At 40.4% G+C, this 23,637-nt stretch overlaps 2 protein-coding genes across 4 annotated transcripts in view; one reads left to right on the forward strand and one right to left on the reverse strand.

Moving 5' to 3' along the window:
* SNX24 (sorting nexin 24) overlaps window positions 1-4,658 on the forward strand; it is a 96,935-nt gene extending 92,277 nt beyond the window's left edge. For all 3 annotated transcript variants that reach the window (XM_030004212.2, XM_030004210.1, XM_041120910.1), the window contains one exon: window positions 3,624-4,658. In XM_030004212.2, coding sequence (XP_029860072.1) covers window positions 3,624-3,694 — 71 coding nt within the window. In that variant the 3' untranslated portion in view covers window positions 3,695-4,658. The remainder of the gene's footprint in view (window positions 1-3,623) is intronic.
* A 1,678-nt stretch (window positions 4,659-6,336) lies between these two features.
* PPIC (peptidylprolyl isomerase C) lies at window positions 6,337-14,748 on the reverse strand. The gene is made up of 5 exons (XM_030004209.1): window positions 14,566-14,748; window positions 10,648-10,761; window positions 10,066-10,159; window positions 8,210-8,394; window positions 6,337-6,801 (listed from the first exon to the last, which is right to left on the reverse strand). The coding sequence occupies exons 1-5, from the start codon at window positions 14,731-14,733 to the stop codon at window positions 6,673-6,675; spliced, it is 690 nt and encodes a 229-aa protein (XP_029860069.1). The 5' UTR covers window positions 14,734-14,748; the 3' UTR covers window positions 6,337-6,672.
* Between the last annotated feature and the right edge of the window lie 8,889 nt (window positions 14,749-23,637).

Here is a 23,637-nt window from a genome sequence, read left to right on the forward strand (position 1 = left end):
CCATGCTTGAGCAGGGGGTTGGACCAGGTGACCACCAGTCATCTGTTCCAGTGCAACTGTTCTGTGATTCGGCTGTTTTTTCAAGCCGTAGGGACTAGGCTCATGTATTTTGAGATGGTTAAATAGTCTCTCTTGCAGGCAGTGTCCACTCTATCTAGTAGTGTGGCTCAACAGCATTAACCCTATGGAGTCTTACTGAACTTAAAGTTGTAGTTCTAGAGTGAAACATTGAGTGCAGAGGTCCTGTGTGACCAAGGTCCATGTTAGAAGACTGTCAAGGTTTAACACAACCACACTGAGGTGGTTATGAACATTATTCTCATACTAAATCCAAAACATAATACTATACCAGCTACTAGAAAGAAAATTAACTCTATCCTAGCCGAAACCAGGACAAAGACATATTACAGGGTCCTTCTGTTTTTATTTTGACTTAGTACTAGTCTGATCATGTGGACTGAACGCCCATTTGAGGCTGGAGTGCAAATCACAAAATCAACGAACTGAAGCAGAGTAAGGGGATATGGTCACTTCACAAGGTGACTCCTGACCCAAGTGACAACAGTAATGCAGAAGCACCCACAGAGTTACCTCTGTCTAAAAGTTGGTCCAGACAGTGCCTATACTGAGAGTGAGCCACATGCATGTCTTAATCTTACTATTCAATGCTCCTTGTAATTGCAAACTTGGATTCCTCAAGAGCAGGGTGTAAATTATGAACATCGTTTAATTCCATACCATTCCCGAGAGAGAAAATGGATTTCATATACAGTTATCCTGAAGAATGAAGACAGTGCTTAATGTTTCCTGTCCACATGTAAGGTTTTGCTGTTAAGACTGCTATTCAAGATTTTGCAGTTCTGTGATGGTATTTATCTTCCTTCCCTAATGTGTGCTCTGAGTAAAGCTAAGCTTCTTTTTCTTGAAATCATTAGCAACTTTATAATGAATTTTGTAACTGCTCTTTTAAGTAGTGCTTTACTTGGAGTAAGATAAAAGTCTCTTCTAATGCGTGACATATTTAAATATTAAGTAGGCCTCATTAATGACATCTGCAACAAAGGACTTTTCAGGCTTTTGCCAAGGCATTTTTTGGCCTTGACACACAATATTTAGAATTAGGTGAATATTCTTTGTATTTGAAGACCCTAAAACATCAAATTTATTACTAGTTATGCTTTAACAATGGATTAAAACACAAATTAGAATGTGAGTTGTAGTTTTAAAAAGGAAGAAAACCAAGCTGTAAGTCTAGAGGTTCTACAAGTTGACTTAAGTCTAGTTAGAAAGAAACAAAGTTTTTACACAACTACCATTGCCTTTAATTCTTCTTGGTTTTAGTTTGCAGCAAAGAGAAAATATAGATGAGCTTTCTAAAATTTTCTCTCTCAGATCAGTTCTTACTTTAATAGACTCTGATTCCTTTGTAAAAAGCAGCCAAGGTTGTTCAAACTATGGCCAGAAGTAAGTGTCCATTAGCAACTAACCATTCATTGTGTGTACTCTCTGAAGACGGTGAATTGTGACAGTTGATTGGATCAAAGATGGAGTTGTCTTTCCTGGATACAGGAATGCCTGTGTTAACATCTTCCTATAAGATAGGAAATTGTGTATTTGTGGGATTTTAATGAAATAAATACTTGTTTTTCAAACATAATACTCATCAATTTTTTTTTCCCCTCATTGCACTGTTACTTGTCTTCATAAAATACAGTCTTGCCATTATTCTAATGACTGGACTTTAAGCATTGTTGAGTTGCAAGGCAACTTTCCAAAAATAAGATTCACAGTTACAAACCACATTGATTTTCAAAGTCACTTTTTCATGATGTATCTAACACGGTCTGAGCGCATGAGCACATCACTTTTTTTGTGTAAAGTGGCCACTTCTTTTTGAGGGGGTGGAAAAAAAGTTACTTACTATTTTGAAGAAAAATGAAGGAAAAATCTAAAATTCTGCAAATTGAATATGATACCTCAGAAGCTAAAAAATGGAATCTCAGATTTACTGTCACTTGTTTGAAAATTGTTCTGACAATTCTTTAAGCTGTGCAAGTATCACAGATCTGCAAGACTGCTTTGACGCATTTATACATTTAACTTAAATTAATATGCTTGATTTTTTTTAAGCAACAAAGCCTCACAGTAAATCTGATGCTGTAAAGTTGCATCATGTTTTTAATCAATACTCATTTTCCTATATATACTGTATGTTATAGAAGAACCAGTAAAAACTGGTTTCTGGAACTGCAGCATTTAATTTAGAAGGAAAGCATCAGATTGCCCTTACAAGTGTATTTTTAATAACATTAATGACAACAGCATATGGTTATTCTACCAGGGTGATTTGGGATAGCTGAGCTTGCAGGACTTGGAGGAATCATTATTGGATTCAAAATATGAACAAGTAATTTATAATGATGATTTACTATGAGAAGTTGAGGAGAATTATGCATATATTGTTTATGATGGAGGTTGCATTTCATTAAAACATCCTAAAATATCTCTGTTTGTAATATCTTTAGTATAATACCTATGAGGTAACACCTTTAAGCAAATACAGATTATTTTTTTTCCTACCGAGTCCAAATCTACTTTTTGCTCACTATTTTTACCTCCAAAATGATTTCAGCAAAAGAATTAGGGGCAAAACCTAATTCCCACCCACATTAGGTGATCTAATTTATCAAGTATCTAATGATTTTTATGAAAGTTGCATCTCCCCTTTTTGAATATCCTGTAGGCTGACAGGTGAAGGAAAGATGTGATTAGTGTGGAAGTTCTGTGTCAGAAATACTCTGTTCTTCTAAGCAAATCCATTTCCTAGTGTACTAGCAATTTTAAGATTGTAAGATGTCAGAAATTCTTACTCTTAATGCCCAGTGATTTAAGTAAACCCTTCATTAAAAACGCAGGAGTTGGTGCATTTGAAAAGTATTTTCACTTCAGTAATGTACATCCAGCCATTCCTCTGCGTGGATCTATTATTGTGCTCTATCAGGTAATTCTTTCATGCTGAATTTAACATGAAAATTAAGTGCCAGTTTCCTCTACATCTGTGGTAAGAACATAGTGGGTTTTCTTCCTTCAGATATTATAGGATGCCTTTTGTAACACGTGACACTTTATGTTGATTAGACAGCCTGAAATTTTCCTGCCTCAAATAATCATCTCTGATTGTACAGGCATCCTCAAGTCTTCTCAGTCTAAACATTGCTGTAAACCACAATGGAAAAACAGCTTTGAAGTATTCCCAGTAGCAATCTTGGAATTTCTTCAAGTATATTGAGATTTTGTTAGAAATTGAATTGCCAGTGTAATCCATCTTCCTTGTGAGAAAAGATTCAGATCAAGAGCTGGAGCCTAGCAGCATTAAGTGTTAGAACATCCCTTTAAATCAATAAGCTACAAATCTGGCAGCGCATTCATGCAATGCCCAGTGCTACACTAAAGTGGCTTTAGTGCTGAAACAGCATTACTAACAGCACATCCCCAACACGGATAAACAGTTGAGTGATGCAGTAACCCAAATTATACAAGGCCTTACCTAGTTAAGTTTCACAAAAACATTTATATTTTACTGACATAGATAAGAAAGCAAGGTTTTTTTTCTTTTTTTTCAGATGACTTTCCAAACGTAGTTATAGAAGGCATTCTACATGGAATATTTTACCCTCATTTACTGCCCAGGTAGAAGTGATGTGTGGCTAGAAGAAGCTGAAGCAAATCTCCGAGACATGTTTGATGGAATTAACAGGAATAAAATTCTGTGATGTAAAAATTATGCTCAGAAGCAAGAGCCACAACCTCAGTTTAAGTTCAAGCATTATATCTTTTTAAATAAAATCAATGTCACTACAATTGCTGCTTTTAAAAAAAGAAGATACAAAAACAACAGTATTGAAGTTAGTGATATATTCTATATATTGACATGCTCTAACTATTTAACACTAAAAGCTGAAAGTCATACACTGAATTACCCTAACCTTTCAAAAGAATTGAAAGCTTTACTAATTATTTCTATAATTTCTATCATAAATGACACTAAACATTTTTACACCATGATTTTTCCCAGCACATTACCCATTGCTGGCAGTGGATGGATTAAAAGTGCTGGCACTGAAGTGTGTAAGAAATTGCCAAAAAAAAAAAAATTAAAGCAAGAAGAAATTGAAAGCAATTTAAAGAAGTATTTTGTTCATTTTTCTTAAATTGTTTTGAATCTGCTTTTTAATATCAGGTTGGAAAAGAGCCAGTGTGGGTGTATGGAGAGTTTCCAAGGGAAAAACATGCTTCCACATTCTGAAATAATACATAGCTCACTCTCAGGAAATTTTCTAGATTTCAGCTGAAATAATTTTATCTAGCAGGAGATTTTACATGGCATTTATGCATCTCCATTCAGTTACGACATCCAATCTGTGTGTATGTTTACTCGTCACATCAACTTGCAGACTGTATTCCATATCTTAACATTTTATAAGTCACAGAGCATACAACTCTGTGGTAAGCTAAAGCAAGAATATGATTATGTAGTAAAATGATAAAACTAAAACTGATACATATACGTATAATTATATATATGTATTTGTTCAGGTTTAACTGGAAATTTTTATGTGTGCTACTGGACATTACAAAATAAATTACTACAACATGAATGTACTGCTTCAGTGTATTTTTGGTGCGTTTCTGTTCAAACAAGACATTTTTCTGAGCTTGTATCATCAGAGGTGGGTTTTACAGATACTCCACATGAAGCATGAGAAAATACCTGGGGGTCTGCTCATTTAAAACTCTCAGCACCATGCTATCCAAACATCCTAGGCTTATAAAAAGTGTATGTCTTGGGGCAAAAAATTCAGTGTAATTGAACAGCCAGCAAGTCATTGGGTTCATGAGAGGAAGGGTGTTGCATAAAAGTGGTAACAGCAGAGCTAGACACAAACAGAAGTCTGATCCTGGAGATGCATGGGTTGCCTCCCACTGACTACTAAATCTGTTTTAAAGCTGCTTGGGGATGGTGAAAAGCTGGGACTTGTATAAAAGGTAGGCCTGTGACTGCAGCACTTTTTCAGGTAGCAGAATTCTCCACACTGTCTCCAGGATCAACCTCCAGGAAAGCTTTCAGCTACTAGTGGAAAGCTATATGCCTCAGACTCCCTTGCCCATTCTCACTCTTACTTCCCAACACTGCTTCCCAGTGCTTTTTTTCAGAGACTTTTACTTTAAGCAGTTAGTAGAAAGAAAAATGAACACGGGCAAAATGCAAGTCTGACTGCCTAGTACTAGGCAAATTTAGAGGCCCTCGACACATTGTCCTCTAGCTCTGTTTTTAAAGAGGACTGTAATCCTTTCACAAGTCTCTGAAAAAAGTGTCGGTATTTACCCTCAGGAGAGGCCCCAGGTACGGATGGTGAACCACAGAAGCACCCTTGTACCCTTGTACGGACAAATGACATGTCAGGAGGACCTGATTAAATCCCTGCCCACTGCGTTTTCCTGTTTCCTTGGGAGGGGGTTGCCAGTAGGCACCTACAAGCTCTGTGCTGTAGGTACTCGCTCTTCCCCTGCACCACTCAAAGTCTGGATACCTCACATGGGCTCCTGGACACCCTTCAGGAAACTAGTCACTGCAAAGATTAAGTGATGTGCTGCCTACTGTGCAGGTGGATGAGTCCTTCGTCAGATCTTGGCATTGACTCTTCGATCTTCGAGTTCTACAACACTGAAAACTCAAGAGAAATAATCCACATCTTCCTGTGGAGTACTACGTAACTCACTAAAGAACCTAACAAATACAGCTGTCTTTAAATGGTACCTTATGGTGACCTTCTTTAAAAGCTACCAGTTAAGTTGTCAGCTTAAGAGTTATTTTAGAAGCATTACAAAAATAATGAACCTAAAGTTGCATCTCTGATATACAGCAAAACTGCAATAAAAAGCATTCCAGCTTTATCATAAATAACATTAGCTTGGTGTCATAAAATTCCCTGTGCTGTAAAACAAGGGACTCTTCTATTTTAATCAGTTTCTAACTGATGATCTTATTTAACAATAGACAGAGCTGCTCTTTCTTGGTTACAGGATTGTATCTGAATACTGTGGGTTTTTGAAAGACAGCCTGGACTTTATCTGACACATTGAGAGAAATTTACCATCCCTGCTCTAACCTTGCAACCTCATTTCCTGGAAAGCAGCACCCCCTGCTTATTTTGCAGAATTTACTGAGGTGAGAAAAAAGGCCTTTGTGGGGGGAAATAAAAAAAACTCTTCATTAAGTATTTATTTGAAATCAAAGTTTATTTATTCAAAACAGTCCTGTATTTAATTTTTTGTTTGTTTTTAAAATGCTGATACTGTTACAGAAAATATTTTCAGTTGAAAAGGCAGAAACAAATATTGCAAAAAATTTCCAGAGAACCTTGAAAAAACAGAAGTACTTCTAAAATTTTTCATTAAAGACTTTTTCTGCAAGATCTAGGATTAAGTGGAGTATGTCCTGAATTTCAAGGAGTGACAGCTCCATCAAGTTGTTATATTGGCAAATGGAAGTATTGTCTAAATATAGCCTCATATGTTTTGAGACAAAAACTCAATGGATAGTTGAGATCAGTCAAAAACAGATCTTAAAGAAAAGTGATCAAGTTTTACTTTCCATTCTGCCTGTTGGTCTCACCAGTCGCCTACTTCAACTACAAATGGTTCTTTTACAGCTATTTTGCCACTGTTCACAATCACACAGTCTTGAAGGGGCCGGTCATGTTCATCTGTCTGCTGGAGTTCTATTGAGTGCACCACAGACTGTAAAAAAAAAAAAAAAAAAAAAAAAATTCAGTTTAGCCAAAGAAACTCCAGTGGCTCAAGTCTGGTACCAGGTAAACAATTAAGTGCTCCTAGCATTACAATTTATTAAGCAACTTCTGAACAAAGACCTTTACCCTGTTGAGTTCCCATGTGCCTTTTTCCCATCCCCCCACATTAACAGTTGTGCCACTCTACAACCCACACACAGTTGACAGAAGCACATGGAAGGCTGTTTGCCCTTCTATAAAAACTTTCAGCCAACAAAAATATCATGAAGAGGCAACAAAATACCCTTTCAGCTGATCGATCTAGCATATGCAGGGTCTATCTATAACCTATGAGCAGAAAGTGAATCCAGAGAACATAAAGGATAAGCAATAATTATTTTTCTAATCATACAGCATAACTGTACATGCTTCAAGAAATCTGATGACTGCTTCTACCTTTAGTGTAACACACACATGCACAGATTTTAAGTGTCGTACAAAGCCCTCCAGTCAGACAGGTACAGGTAAACTACAGGCCTCATGCTAGGCAACTAATTAAAGTAGTATTTTTAAAGGACAAAATTTAGTTAGGAATACTGACTACCTGGCTTTGGATATCTGTTCATTAATCTAACTAAACTAAAACTTAGTCCAAGTCTCTCCTCACAAATTTTCAGCTGCTACTGTAGCTCATGAGAACAGATTTCAATATGAATGTCGGAGTGCAGTGCAAGTGTTCTAATGAGGTTCTCAAACTCCTCAAAGAACTTGTCAGTGCAGCAGGTCATGTTTCCTCTCTTCATTTCAAAACACAGACTAAATGGAATAATTTAAAAGGAAAACCAGACTACTGGAAGTATAATCAGTTGGAAGTACCATTTTTAAACTTAAATTCTATTTGGCCCTTGTACAGTTTGCAGCTGTGTATGGTTTGAGGGAATTAACTACATTTTTTTTTTCTCCACAGATCTGAATACATGTATTTGTAAACTTTGTATTTACATGCTTCTAAAAACCGTAACAATGAAAGTGTTATCCATAGCTAGCACATGCTACAAAATCAGATTTTAGCTTGTAGAAATACAATTATTTCATGGCTAACAGTGTTAGTGAAAGGGGGACCTGAACTTACTCCATTTGTAATCTGCAAAGATGTCAGTGTTGATTTCAGTGGTTAGTGGTCTGAAACAAGAGCTGTGAAAGCCAAAGGCATGATTTAAGTTCCATTTCTGCAGTCACCATTTGCTATTTTAGTTCTAAATCATCCAGCTCCAGGCTCTTCACTATCATTTTCTACCATATACATATTAGATAAACACTTTTGAACCACAACGGTGTAAATTACACTAACACAGATAAAATGCAGCAGAATTTGTCCAGATTTTCTTGGATTAACCCTGCCACTAATTTTAGCTTACCATTCCATCAAGGACTTTGCCAAATACTACATGTTTTCCATCTAACCAAGAAGGCTTTGTCACACTGATGAAGAATTGGGATCCGTTGGTGTCTGGGCCAGAATTAGCCATGCTAACCCATCCAATTCCATAGTGTCTGAGCTTGAAGTTCTCATCTGGAAACCTTTCTCCATAGATGCTTCTTCCTATGACACAAAATACGAAAGCAAACCTTAACAAAAAAAAAACAAAAAATAAACCAAAACAAAAATCAAACACACACCCCATCCCACCTTTGTTCAAAAATGGGAAAAACAAAGTAGAAATTCAGGACTTGAAGATTCATTGTTTGAGTAAGTACAGCAACATCACTTCCATCATCAGTGATTCCATAACTGAAAGCATTTTGTGTGTAAAGAAAAAGATAGGTTAAAACACCACATATAAGAGGAGAGTGTTTAAAACTCATGATGCTCTATCCCTCGAATTTAACAAGCAAGCCAATTACCTTCAAAGGTCCTGCTTACATACACCACTGAACAACAGCATACTTCACCCTGTTGAACAAATTTAAATTATATAATTATGGCCACTAAAAATAAGGTTGCCACGTTTTGTGACAATTTTAGTCTTCACTTTTACAACTTTTCCTCCTGATATGAAATTGCTTTAGACATGTTTAAATACATGAAGAACAAATGGAAGTTAGCTTAGAAGACTCAGTGTGGAATTTCTGAGTGGAATAATAATAATGGAATCATTACATGAGGATTTTGATGTTTCTAAAATTGTTCAGAAGGGAAACCATTTAAGTCCTGTTCAAACGACCACCACTTTGAAAACAGAAGGATGTCTTCCCTCATTCTTTACTTGTACAGTGCCTACCACAATGGGTACACTGCTTCCAACACCACCAGCTACCATCCCAATAAACAGTATTAGCAGGCAAACAAACCCTGCCCACCTTTAATGCTAAAACTGTGTCTTTGGTATTTTGGCCTTCCCCATTGTTCTCTGCAAGGAAAAGGAATGTGTGTTTCCCATTCTGTCCCAGCGGGGAAATCACTAACATTGAATGTACGCATAACGGAAGAGAAGAAATGAGAAGCCAGACTGCATGCAATGCACGAGATGCTGCGCTGGGATTGCCCTCCTTAGCGGACTGAACTGGTCTTCTGGAGGCTCAGGAGGGAGAAGTGATACACACAGCAAAAACTCACACCACCAGTAAGTTTATGGTTTTAAACTTAGTAAGAGAAAAAAAAGAGGGCAGAGGGCATGACCCTCATTTTCTAATTTCTCTACCCCTGATTTGCAATTCCCTCCCACAGCACATTTCAGAAGGTTCCGCAGAACTGGCTGAGCCAAGGGCAGAAAGGACAGCCTACTCCTTCCCTACCTGCTTTCCCTCTACAGGCTTTCACTGTTTTCTGCTGATGACTCGAACTGGTTCACATATACACGCAATCAATGAGTGCCTCAGGGAAGGAGCACTGTCGCAAAGCCAGAGAGGGGAAGGGCGGAGACATCCGTCTTTTGGAGACAGTATGTTGTAGGAGCAGCTCAGCTGGTCAAGTGGCTCCAGCCCACCACACAAAGCCATGCTCCTTGAATGGGGACAAGTCACAGACAGAAGAGAGCTAGCTGCAAAAATTGAGGACAAAGGAAGCTCTACACATACTTATAATCAGAAAATCCAAATAATTGCAGCCTTATGTTCCAAGATGCTTCGAAAAGTACTAGATGCTCCAATACAAATGTTTGGGTTTTTTTTTATTTATGGGAGCTGAAAGAATGAGGGAATACGCTGTTTTGCCCATCTTTTCAGCAGACATTCGAAAAAGGAGAAGGAACCTGTAAGATACTAAGCATGTTACCTCCTGATCCATCTCCAGCTGTGAAGTCTCCTCCTTGAATCATGAAGTCTTTGATCACACGATGAAATTTACTTCCTTTGTATCCATATCCTCTCTAAGAAAATGAAATAATTCTTTAAATGAATGTAACATCCAATTCTATACAGTCACATGGAAGTATACATGTAGTGAGTGGCCAGATTTCACAGAATATACCACACCGGAGACAAATACTGGCAAGAAACAAATTAAACTGAGATACGGGTGAATGGAGCTGGGCTACTGCCACAAAGCAGGTTATTACTCAGGTGATCAAAGCCATTGTCTTTATTTGACTGGTATCTGACCACAGTACCTCTACATGCTAGATCTGCATGGCAGGGACAGATTGAGGGGGTGATATCCAACATCTTGTAAGTACATCTTGTGAACCAAGCCCCAAGGACGTGAGAAGACACACACCAGTGCACAGCCTTGGGGATGGCACTCTTGCACAAGCTCCACTGAATTAAAATCGACAGTTCACAATTGAAACAGCATTAAACAAATATTTACTTCCCAATCCAAACTTGAATACACAGTGGAAGAAAACCACAAACGTACTTCTCCAGTTGCCAGCACAATGAAGTTCTCGACAGTCTTCGGGACAACTTTTCCAAACAATCCAATTACAATTCTGCCAACATCTTTGTCTCCAATCTTCACATCAAAGAACACCTGAACGTTTTTATGAAAAGAACAAAAGTGATACAAACGTGAGCACAACAAAAAGCCCAAGCTTTTGAAAGCATAAGGTGGTAACAAACTGCTTCTGGCTGGTCTGTATTAACAGTATCCTTCAATTTCTGAGGGTGCTGTTCAAGAAAAATCCTTTCAGAGCTACCAAAATCAGATTATGCAAAAAACTGTTTGAGAATTGGTGACTATACATTTTGACTCTTACTGCTTTTAAGGGCTCAGTGAGACTGCTGTATCACAAGTTTGAAGGTAGTGTTCAAGAAGATTTTTCCCAGACACGCGCGTCTTCAAAGCTGTACAGAAAAGATGAAATACGAAAATAAGGAAGAACAATAACGCTATTCCAGTGTGGTGCACAATAACAAGGAACTACAGTACTGACACTCCCCACAAACAATATTGCTATCCACTCATAATCTTCACTGTTCTAGGCATTAGTATGCATGTGATTAAGTGTAGGTGAAAGCCTAAATTTTGTTAAATTGACAAACAGTGGGAAGAAAATCCTACGGCTCAAGCAAGGAGTTGCCTTCCCAAATATGAATTCAAACCTGATAAAAGAAATAACCAGGCTACATTATTTAGCTGATTACCTAAAAGCTTCAACATAGATGTTGCTAAAATGCAACTTTAAAAAGGCAAATGAGTTATGAAGCATTTTAATATAGTTCAGAATATATGAATGCATATTTGAACATGCAAAAATGTTCCAACAATTACTGAAAATAGGAACAGCTGTCAGGAAATGAGGCATTTTGAAGTTCTGAAAAAGTTACATAGAGACTATTACAACTTCTAGGAAACAACAATGTGTATTCCTATGATGTGGTATTTGCTGTTCCTTGTGGCGCTTGACCAAATATTACTTGTCTGCAACACTCAGAAATTAGTCCAATAATGATAATAAATGGCCACAGTCTCTCCAACGTGAATGCCTCTTTCACGCTGTCCTACTAAACATTTCTACCGTTTCTTGATCTCCCATGTGGTTTTGACTGTTGAACTTTTGGCTAATGCTATAAAAGCTCTATAAAGAAAATAAAATTCCTTTTGATACACCTCATTCATTTCCTTGGCACTTGGCACTAAATAACATACTACTTAGATGTGTGGCTCCCAAAGTATTAACAGCACACTTTCACTAACTTCTTAACATTTTTATAAGCATACCTCTCTGAATTTTGCCACCAGGGTTATCTAAGTAAGCCGTATTGCCTGCCTACATTTTCTAAACACACCTTATTTTGCCTGGAAATGTTGTCCTAGTAGAAAGACTGCCTGAAATATATAAGCATATATAAGTAACACAACCATGGCTACCAAGCTAAGACCCCATATAGTAGTAACATCAAACACTTGCACAGACCACATGCAGACACATCCGCCATATGTTGTAAACCTAACCCAACCTGAAGCTTTCATTCATGGCAGAGCTGCTCGCCTAAGCAGCAAACCCAATACTTCCAAAAAGCATTGCTTCAGGTTATTCTGTGCTTGTAAATGAACAGTAAGTTCCTGGCTTCCTGTTAGCATTCCACATACCTGTGCTACACGCTTGGTGATTTTCTGAAAGCTCTGAGCTTCTTAATTACGCACCACATAACATGTCTGTGCACATTTCTGGCCAGGAGATCAACTACAGGAATATTTGGTACCCCTAGATGCCATTTTTGTGTAAAGAAACCATGTTCTTTTAAACATATTTTCTCAAGTTCTCTGGAAACTCAGTAAGCATAGTCAACACAGCAAACTCAAATCTCAAAAAACATCTGGCCAGATTCTTCACCAAAAACTCTTAAAGAAAATAAATATTATAAATTTTCAGTCTTATTAATATTTCTATAAATACTTAATCTTATTTACAATTTGCAGTAAGTATTTCAGGACTGAAATGAAAAAGAGTGCACCAGTAAGAGCGGCTGGTTCTCATGAACTTATATATAATTTACACAAGATGGTGCATATCAAAATGAAAAAACAGCCAAGAGTATTCAATTATTGGGGGGGGGGGGGGGGGGGGGGGGGGGCAAAGACTCCTAGACACCAGGCAATAAAAGAACAAATGCAAAATACTACATGTGGAAGAGGACTATATAGCCATAATAAGGGGTCCTAAATTGGCTACCACTCAGAAAAGACATCTGGAGTCTGATTTGATGAGCAGTTTGATGGAAAGTTTGGCTCCGGACTTGTGAAGGTCAGAGAAGGAAAATGAATGTTAAAAATAATTAAAAATGGATAAGGACAAGAGATGGGCATAATTACGCCACGGTATAAATCTGTACTGTGCGTTCATACCCTGAGTGCTGCATGTAATTCTGGTTTCTCTATTGCAGAATGGTAAAACCAACCTGAAAAAGGCAGAGAAAAGGGCAGCACAGATGCTCAAAGATCTGGCATACCTCTTATATGAAGAAAGATTAAATAAAACTACGCAAGCTGAAAGAGAGAAAACTGGTGTGATTTGCTGAGCTCTGTAAAGTTATGACTGGCTTGGACAAGGAAAATTGGCACGATTAAACTGGACTACATTGCCAGAAGATGATTTGGAGGCCAAAGCCTACGAGATTTACCCCCCCAAAAAAATTAAATTCATGGACTAGAAACTGTAGACAGTTGTAGACAATGGTGGCAATGAAGTTCAGAGAAAAATGCACAGCCTGTGGCTTAGGAAGCTGAGGCTGCGCCAGAGGGAGCAGCTCTGCCCCTGCCCTGCCCTGTCACGCTTTCACCAGTGCAGGCATCTTTCACCAGGAACAGGGCACTCCCTCGTGAGTGCAGGTGGAGAGGTTGTTGGGGGCAGAAACATCTAATCCCTACTTTATCCAAAGCCGGACCCCCTGCACCAGCAAAAACTTTCTGGGAAGGGATGCCGGTACGTTGCGATAACAGGGTCCATCCCCGCCCCGCTGCCAGGCCCGCAAGTCCGTCTCTTGGGCAGTGCCATCACCAATTACCGCACACGCCTCCGGCGCAAACCCCGTCCCGCCTGCGGAGACCTGCGGCGCCGAGGCACGCAGCTTCGCTGGCAGCACGCTCTGAAGGACGACGGGGTTAGGCTTAGGTTCTGACCCACACCAGCTGCCCAAGCCCGTCCCGGCAGGGAGCGAGAAACAAGGGGGCAATAAAATGACAGTTCACAACACCAAGAGTTTCAGCAAAGGCGGGGGGGCACGACAAAAATAAATACAGCACAACCGAGCCCCAGAGCGGGTAAAAGCCCACTGCTCAGCGCAGCGCGGACACCACCACGCAGCCCCCACGCTGCCTACGGCAGCAGCAGAGACCGCAGAAGCAAGAATGCAATTACCAATTGTAAAGTTACCCTGCCTGTAAGCCAGAGGCAGGCTGAGCTGACTAGCAAGTTTGAGGTGTGCCAGCGCCTACAGAAAGGGGGCATGCCCAAAGGGGTTGAAGAAAACGCAAACAAACCACACAACGCATTTATAAAACGGGAAAGTTAAGGCGCTTGTCCGAGCGCTCCCCAAATCCGACCCCCGCAGGGGCCTCCTTTCTGCCCGGAGTCCGGCCCGGGAAGGAGCGAGCCGGCGAGGGACCAGCTCGACACTCTAAAACCGGGGTAAAAGGCAGCCAGGCGGCCCACACACCCTCAGTAAGCGCCGACAATGGGCGCGGAGCCGGCAGGGAAAAACAGCCCCTTCGGAGGCCCGCTGAGGAGACGCCGCGGCCCCTTCACGACCGACCGATCCCGACTCGCCTCAGGCCGGCGGCCGGGGAGGCTTCCCGGCCGGCGGAGCCGCCCCGGCCGCGGGCGAGAGTCACCTTGGCTGTCACGCTGGGTCCCCTCTTCTTGAAGCCCTCAGCCACCGGAGCCAGGAAGCAAAGGCAAGCAACAGCGCCGAGGAACGCCGCCGGCCCCCCGCGGCCCATGGCGCTGAGGCGAGCGCTGCGGCGCCTGCGCCCGCCGCCGGGCGGCTCCTCCCGCGCCATGTGGCGGGGGGGTGGGGAAGGCGGCGGTAAGGTCACCCCTCCGAGCCGCGGCCGGGGCTGGCCCTGCTTAACTTTGGAGGGTGGATGGGAGGGGCGAGGTGGGCGGAGGCTGTCGGGCGCGCGGCCGTCGGGGAGCCTGCCTGGGCTGAGGTGGGCGCTGGGAGGGGTGCGGTGGCAGCCGCCCGCCCTCAGACCCCGCGGCTGTCTTCCGAGCGGGTTTTCCTCCCTCTTGGGTACGGGGGCCCGCCAGGGTGAGCCCCGGACCCCTGGCTGGGTTTCGCGTGGTTACAAATGCCGGAGGGGTCGCGGTGCCCGTTGCTTGGCAGGGGGCGCGGGGTGGGAAGGCGCGGGGGCTCCTCGGGGGCTCGGCCTCGCCGGGCAGGAGCAGGGGTTACCTGTAAGGGGCCAAGTAGCCCGGCTTCTGGCTTCAGCCAGTCCGTGTGCACGGGGGGGTTCCTTGAGGAGCCCACAAGTGGGTGCCAAAACAGTAGGCGTTCAGGGGGTTTTGACAGCGGATCGTTGGTCCTTCATCTCTGAGGTATTAAATGTGGTGAGCAGAAACATGACCCTGTAAGGCACTTGTAATACTTCTAGTTTCCTTTGTGTTAGCAGTACAGGTGCAGTGCTTGGCACCCGTGTCGGCACCCCTGCTTTGAACAGTAAGGAGCTGCACCAAGCAAATTCAGCAAACGCAAATGTCTTTCCCAAGCCATTGCCTACCAAGACAGGGAAGAGGGATCCCAGCCTAGCAAATTACTTTGCCTTTGACACTAACCTGTTACCTTCTCTGCTCTAAAATCGTTTGCATTCAGGACCTGTCCCAAATGGTGTCGCTGCTACAGTAGTCCCTAGAAAATTTGTAAATTGGAACAGCGAAATTTGTGGCGTCCCAAGTGCCAGCATGTGGAAGAAAAATAATTAGTAGATACTGATATACTGCAAGCAGGAGGCCGACAGTGGCCTGTGTAAACACACGCAGGATTAAACTCCACAGTGCTGTGTTTCTGGGTATATGGCACAGCACCTATGCAAAGAGTTTCGTGCTGGTTGCAAAGCCACCCCAGAGCTCAGGTGGAGTGCCTGAGGGAGAATAAGCTCCGGAATGGCACAGCTACACTGTCACTGCCACTGAGCCTCTCAGCTTGAGGCTGTGCCTCAGTTAGCAAGTAGCAGACACAGTAGTTGGTGCTGAAAAGTTGGTATCTGCGCTGTGTGCTTTTCAGGTGGTCTGTCCAGCTGACCAAATGCCCACTAGCAGCTGAAGAGTGCTGGGCATGCTTCTGGAACACAACTTCTGGTTTAGTTTCATCTGACAGAAGTCTAGTTTGTGCATGGCAAGACCTCTCTGCATTGAGAACCAAAGCACAGCAAGTGGGGGTGTTGGAAAGATCCACTTCAAAAGTGCACTCCTGATCCAAAATAAAATGTACCATAGACACATCCTAATGCACATCTTTGACTACAGATTGGTCATAGACTGTTTTTCGCAGGGGATGTCACTTCTCCGCTGTTTTCCATTCTGCCCCACATGCTGTCTACACTAATGCATCTGAATGCAATGAGATTCTCATCAGGCGACTAGTAAAAACTCATTTCCCAGGCACAGCAGAGTGGTGATTACTGATTCTGCATCACATAGTGCATGAGCAGAAACACGGAATGATCATCTTGCTTAGTTGTTGACTGACACAAATAGATCCCCTTTCCTCAAGAGGTGTAAAATATTTGTGGTTGTAGCTCCTCAGTCAAAGAACCACCTTGACTAGTCTGGGGCTTAACTTTGACATCTGACCTATGTGCTGGCATTTTGTAAAACTTGAGGGCTTTACTGAAGCCCTGCCCGTGGGGACTCACTGTCAGCACTGGGGGCTATGGGGCTTCAGGGCATGGTTCAAGACATTTACCCAGTTTCCCTGTAGCTAATTAGATCTGTTCATCTTAGTGCTGAAACAAAAGTAGTTCATGTGTGTATAGGTGGTTAAAGCACTTCTTTGATCCTGTTGTTGTTAGTCTTTGCTATATTTCACACTGACATTCTTCTTTAAATATCAAAGCAGACCCAGACCTTCACTGTCTCTTATGGTAGATTCTTTCATATATCAGTGCACTGTCAGTGAGTATGTGAGCATGAGAGTTTACTCAGAGTAAACTGAGTATGTGTTTATTTTCTCTCCCTGTTTGATAAGGTACTAAGAATTTAAAATTATGATTCAGCTGCCTTCCTTGCATTGCGTCACCACATAATAATGGTGTTTGACTAGCTCTGGAGATAAGATTTACTACAGAAATATAACAAAATCCAAAGATACACTGATTTGTTGCTGCAGTTGGTTATAAAATTTAAAAGGACTGTATTATTTTACAAATATGTTAGAAAATAGTTAGGGATTTTAACTAAACACTAACAGAAACGTTTTGCAGCCCACATATATACCTAATCACATAAATGTCAGTAGTTAAAATCCAGAAGGAGAAAACTTGCCATTTCCACCGCTCTTTATCACTACCGTCTACCTTTATTACAGCTACCTATTCAGTATTTGCCTGCTCTGAAGTTGTATTCATTATGCTTACACTAAACAAGGTATGTTACAGACTGTGGGATGTTCAGAGGGATATGATGAAAATGCAAAAAGGTTCCTCTTGGAACATATATGAGGGCGTGTTAAAATTCCTCAGCACTCTGCAGGTAGTATTTTTAGGTATGGAGTGAGTGGGAAGAGACCTATGTGGGACAGAGCATTTTTGATGCTCCAGATGCATTCAAGTCATAAGATGAATGTTGACAGAAATGTGGGAAAAGGTGGAGCCATAACTAATTCTAAGTTTTGAATCTGAAAGAACACAAATACAGCCTGATGAGACTGTATTTTCTTAGAGCAATTCAGTCAGAGTAGTACACTGGTTCAAATCATGAGGTGCAGAGGACCAAGCAATGAGCTGTGAAGACAAGAAAAGGTGATATGGCTGGGCAGCTCCTTAATTTGTACTCCTTAATATAGAAGGGCCTATTCAGTGTAGGTATGCTGAACAATACTATCCACAGTACTCCCCAGAGTTCCCTTTCACTCTCTCTCAGTAAAAATGTTGGTGTTTGCAAGGATGACTTCCCTGTTTATTGAAGTGTAAATGTGTTTCATCCATGTACAAGATGGCAGTATGAGGCAGGAAGAATGAAATGAGTGGTTAATAGCACTGAAGAGATTCAAAAACAGCAAGATGAGACAGAATCTGGTTTACATTATCTTGGGAAGTTTATGCACATTGGTGATGCTGCTAAATAATTTTTGGAAGCAGATAAAACAATGTTTAAAGAGGAAATCTCGAAAAGAGGCAGAAACTTAATATGTTCAATGAAAACTCAATTTTACATGGAAAATCTCTTCCTGACGCTGAAAGAAGTACATGTTCTTTTTGGAGGAATCTGATGTCATAACTATCAAATGGAAAGTACACAAAAGCCAGACAAACAGTACGCTGTGTACTAACTGTGAAAAGAAGGAAATCCTCACAGTAAAATTAGGGACTAGTATGTAAAAATCCGTTATGACCTCTTCATTTGTCTGCTTTAATTGTTCATAACTATCTTAAAGATTTTGGAAGTCTCCACAAACTCTCTACACAAACTGAGAACTACACTGAATTCACTGTGGCTTTGTACAGGCACGGTTTCTCTCTATTAAAAAAAAGTGCAAAATCAGGAGAGGGTCTGCTACAGAAGACCATTCTTTCCTGTTCCATCCTCCCTAGCCATAAGCAATTTGTTCACCTCTTCGGTGCAGCTGATTTGAAGACTGTTATCGTTTCTCCCCTCAGTTTTCTTTTCTGTAGACTAAACAACCCCAATTCCTTCAGTCTTTCCACATGGATCAAATATTAAAGCAGGCGTCATCTGGCTGCGTAGTTTTTAGTTGAAATATTACCTTTATCCTTAAATGTGAGTAGAAGTTACAGTTAAGCACATTTTGTCATTTCTTTCTTTTTTTTTCTTTTTTAAATTAATCAAGGGACCTGAGGCTATTGTGACAAAAATTACGTAGCCCATTAAAAGAATATGTTCAAACTATCTTGTGTTTGTAATATGGTGCACAGGACATTTTGCATCTTAGAGCTAGCAGACGTGTTATTGTGGTGCTTGTTGTCTTCTGAAGTAATCAAGCCCTTAAAAGAATAATTTGCTACTGTTTGATGGTCTTCAATTTAAGTAATAGTATCTGTAATGAGGTGTTTCATTGCTTCTGATGGGCTCTTTACAATTTAAAATGGGTACAGAAGAAAGATATATTAAGCATATAGCATCTGACAGATTTTGATTTCTAGTAGTACTAGCATTGGCAGTAATTCTAGCACTTCCTTTCAGCACTATGGCATTTTAGTGAGCTATGATTTATTGTAGTGATATAGAAATATTTCATATCCAAATTGCTCTAGTATATCATGTTATACAGGTAAAAAGAATTCTGGGCATGACATACGTAATAATAATGCTTTATGGTTCTATAGGCACTTTCATCAATGTTAACTGCTTGACAGCTGCCAGAATAAAACTTGGAGTAAGCACAGTGTTCTGTAAGCCTACTGTAACTGAGCTTTTATTTTTATTTCCTCGCTTTGAAATGGGATTTTGATTCTCAAACCCAAATCACTGAAAGTGTGTAATCTTTCCCAGGCTTCACAATGCCATCGTATTACTTGTCTTGGGTTTTTAGTGTATCACTGGCAGCGTAAAGTCATATATTTAAACCTAAACTTTAATCCCACAAAGACTAAGAAATTACACCACTTCATATTATACATTGAATTATAAAATGGTTAAAAGCTAGAACACATCAGGGCCATTGTGATTGCATATAATTCTAAGAGACCACAGTCAAAAAAAACCAACTTCAGGTCCACAAATTGTAAGTCTCCGTATATGGTCTTCATGAATAATGAAGAAAGAGGTTTATGGGGAGTTTTGTTTGTGGTTTTTTTTGTCTTTTCGTTTATGTGACTTCAGAAAGATGGAGTGTATCATATGTACTGTCTCTTCTATTAAATCATTGAAATAGCTTAGACTTCTGTCATCTGGTGCACTTATGCAAAATAAATGTGTCCTATGCTCCGGATAAGTGTCTTCCTTTGGTGAATAGTTTTTAAGCTTTTAAAATTTTGAATCCAAACGCAATTTGAAGTGTTACCCTTTCCACTCTAATGGTCAAAGCATTTATTTAGGTGATACCAGCAACGTGTTTTCAAAATAGTGCAGCTGGAGCCAGAACCATTTTTGCTTTGAGCACATTTGTTTACAGGATATCAGAGCTATCTGTAATTGCATATCTCACTGCAGTGAGCATTTAGCACATAGTCATTCATTTGAATTCTGTTTTTCTTAACGTCTGCAATTGCATAAGATTCCTTAGGGGAAAAGAAAAAAACTAGCAGTAAAGCCTAGCTGTAAGGAAGCGTACAGTCAGATTTCTTTGTTTTCAGGCAAAAAAGCTAAAACTTCATAGCATTTTAAAAGTATGTGGGGTTTGCTTTCTCTGATTATTACTTGCAATAAAGATTCTAGTTCTCCAAACACTTTTGCACATGCCTTAGCTATGGCTGTGGTCTCTCTGCCATGGAACTACTCACACTTAAAGGTAAGTACATAGGTGTTTGAAAAGTATGTCTTTGTCAATAACTTTAAGTTCCAGTAATCGATACTTCTAGCCTGATAATGTCCAGAGGTGCAAATCAGGATATACAGCCTGTGGCTCTGGGCTCTTAAGAGGAAAGAGGAGAGAATTCCTTCCTTAAAAATGCAAATGGGAAGTTGAAAAAGCTGTGGAGCAACATCATGTCGTATGACTATTGTGAAGAATTGATCCAGCTTTGATCTTTTCATGTGAGGTTTTAATTATTATTAATATAGTTGTTGGGGCTTTTTTGAGCAAAGTGAAAGTAGGGGAAGAAGGAAGTTGGAAGAGTGAAACAGAGAAAGCTCATTAATTTTTTAGGAGGTACATAGCAACTCAGAAGTTAACACTTGGAAGACGACTAACATGCTCAGCATTGAGCAGGCATGTGAATGAGATTGATCCCCACCTTCCAAATACCAGAGGAGACTGTAGTATTCAAGAGGAAAAGTGGGGCTTGCAACTGTTCAAGAAGAAAATGACAATGACAAGTACAAGAGTTTTTCCTTTATGATTCGTAAAGATACCGGTCAGATGTTTAGAGAGCTTTTGTAGGAAAAGTGGTAATTTTAGAAAAGACCAGACTATCTAGAACCAGTGAGAAGGCTCCTTCAAGGATGGTTTTAAATGGACAAAAATATGTTGGTGGTTTGTTTCAAGATGAATGAAAGGTTAAGATAAATTATATTTCTCTCTTCAACTCACTCTGCAGCCTGCTGCGCTGACGGAAGTACAAAGTTAGCTTCATTAGTGCAGGAAATATGGCTTAGAAGATACAGAGAAAACAGATATGTGTAATTTCAGTGTCCCTGAAGTTCAGCATTGTTATTACCCTGCTAAAAGTACTGTCTGATCAAGGACCCCATCTACCTAGTAGGTTTCTAATCAGTACGATGCAGTGTTACTGAAAAGATGAATTAATTTACTATCTTACAGAATACACTATGTAAGAAAGATATCTCAAGCTGCCCACAAAGATTTGGGGTCAGTTCTTCACGTGCATATTTTTTTTAACTTTGAAAGCCATTTCATACTTACGCATATGCAGTTGCCTTGCATACACTTGACTTAGATACCACCCTATTTGTTGCATGTTTCGGGGTCATTACAAAAATATACACTGAAGTAAAGAAAATATTTTATTACAGCTGTAATATTCTTCCTGGAGATGTTGCCAATCAGAGATCAAATTTCTGAGAAATACATACCATGATCCTTTGTCTATATGTCTATATGAAATAATTTTGTATAAATTTTTGTACATTAAATGTATGCAGTAGCTAAAGGAACTCTGTCAGGATTACATAAGGATCTAGGAAAGGCTGCTAGTGCTGCTTACAAGATGAGCAGTAAGTGCTCAGCTGTAGGCAAGTATATATAGTTGGTGTTTTTCCTTAGTATCTTTTGTTTGAACAGTGTTACTGTCAGTCATATGTAAACTCCTGTACAGTGATCCTCGTTAAGAATTTCTGTGTCACAGTATCTAGGAAAGTGTGATGGTTTCTTGCACTTGAAAAAAAAGCAGTATCCTGACTAGCGTGGTACAATAACTCTGCACGTATTGACATTTTAGTGGTGTTTGCATGGGTTTTGCAATATTCAAATGAATGCCATTGAAGCTAGTCTTCTTTTCTTCTCTGTTATCTCTTCTAAGTTGATTCTCTCTATTCTAAGTGATCTATTTTATAAAAATCCTACTCTAGAGTGCTTTGAAAATTCTACGTTTTGTGTCCAGTAACTTATTACAGCAGTCACCCTTATATTTCATCATAGGTTTATTGTAGTGCTGGTAATGAGTGGTAATGTGAGTGTGTTATTTTTGAGAAAGGAATTCTAGATAATTTGGAAATAATTCTGATTCTCAGTTTTGGAGAGCTTCACTGATGGCAGTGGGACCCTTTTGTGGTGGGTTGGCCTTGGGCAGATGCCAGGTGCCCACCAAGCTGCTCTATCACTCCCCTCCAGAAAATGAGAAGGAGAAAAAACTCATGGGTCAACATAAAGGCAGTTTAATAAAGCAAAAGCAAAGGCCATGTGCAGAAGCAAAGGAAAAGAGAAGATTTATTCTCTACTTCCCATCAGCAGGCGATGTCGGGCCACTTCCCGGGGAGCAGGGCTTCAGTACACCTACCAGTTGCTCCAGAAGACAAATGTCATAATAATGAATGCGCCCCCATCCTCCTCCTTTCTCTTACCTTTATTGCTGAGCAGACATCACATGGTATGGAATATCCCTTGGTCAGTTTGGGTCAGCTGTCCTGGCTATGTACCCTCCCAATCTCTTGCCCAGCCCCAGCCCACTGGCCTCTGGGGGTGAGGGGGAGATGTTGGACAGAGACCCTTGTTGCTGTGCCAGCACTGCTCAGCAGTAGCCAAAGCACTGGTGTGTTATCAACACCTTTCTAGCTACCAATACAGTGCACAGCACTATGAGGGCTGCTATATGGAAAATTAACTCAATCTTAGGCACACCCAATACAACTTTATATTCACAAGTCAGATGTTCAGAGGTGCCTGAAGAATCTCAGCACTGAACTCCCATTATCAAAAGAGGAACCAAGAGGCCTGACATGAAAAGCTGGGGATTTTAAACACCTTGTTCACTTTTGGGAAAGGAGCTTTCAGCCATTGGGGAACTTTTCAGTATTGTTTTTCAATTTCACAGGGTTAAGCTAGTGGAAAAGAGTAGTGTTTTAAAGATTTTTTAAAGTGTCAGCAACGCCCTAAGCCCTGAAGACTACACAAAGCATTTTAAAACAAGAACTTCTTACAAAATACATAGAATATACATAATGCATGGAAATGCAATTGTCTGGAATGACAATTTGCTCATACTGCTGTCACTTCTCAATATTTAATTCATCAGAAACTGATGCTGATGACATGTTTTCCACTTGCCATTTGTGTTCTCTGTATTTCCTGTGAAACAAGACTGCTAAGCCTTAACTGTAAGTATTTGTTCTTAGTACGTTGCCATTAAATGTTTTACTGCTTTTTGGTTTTATCACCCATTGATATGAAGCACTGTAACATGTCAGAAGAAGTGGAAATGGTCTGGGAAATTTAAACTGGTCTGGAAAAACAGAGCAGGCCTCTAAGCAACCTGATCTAGTTGAAGATGTCCCTGCTCATGGCAGGGGATTGGACTAGATGACTTTTAAAGGTCCCTTCCAACCCAAACCATTCCATGATTCCATGAAAAGGTATCAAATTTGTGACTGCAAGCAAAGGAAATAGCTCA

The sequence above is a fragment of the Aquila chrysaetos genome, chromosome Z (genome assembly GCF_900496995.4).
Source record: "Aquila chrysaetos chrysaetos chromosome Z, bAquChr1.4, whole genome shotgun sequence".
NCBI classification, from domain to species: domain Eukaryota; kingdom Metazoa; phylum Chordata; class Aves; order Accipitriformes; family Accipitridae; genus Aquila; species Aquila chrysaetos.

Bases quoted from the DNA above. Each gene is read 5' to 3' on its own strand.
- PPIC (XM_030004209.1), bottom strand. From the start codon at position 14,733: ATGGCGCGGGAGGAGCCGCCCGGCGGCGGGCGCAGGCGCCGCAGCGCT. The intron at 10,160-10,647 runs GTACGTTTGTGG...TCATTTTCTTAG, and splicing joins TTGTGCTGGCAACTGGAGAA to AGAGGATATGGATACAAAGG. The intron at 6,802-8,209 runs GTAAGCTAAAAT...TTTTTTTTACAG, and splicing joins GCAAAGTCCTTGATGGAATG to TCTGTGGTGCACTCAATAGA.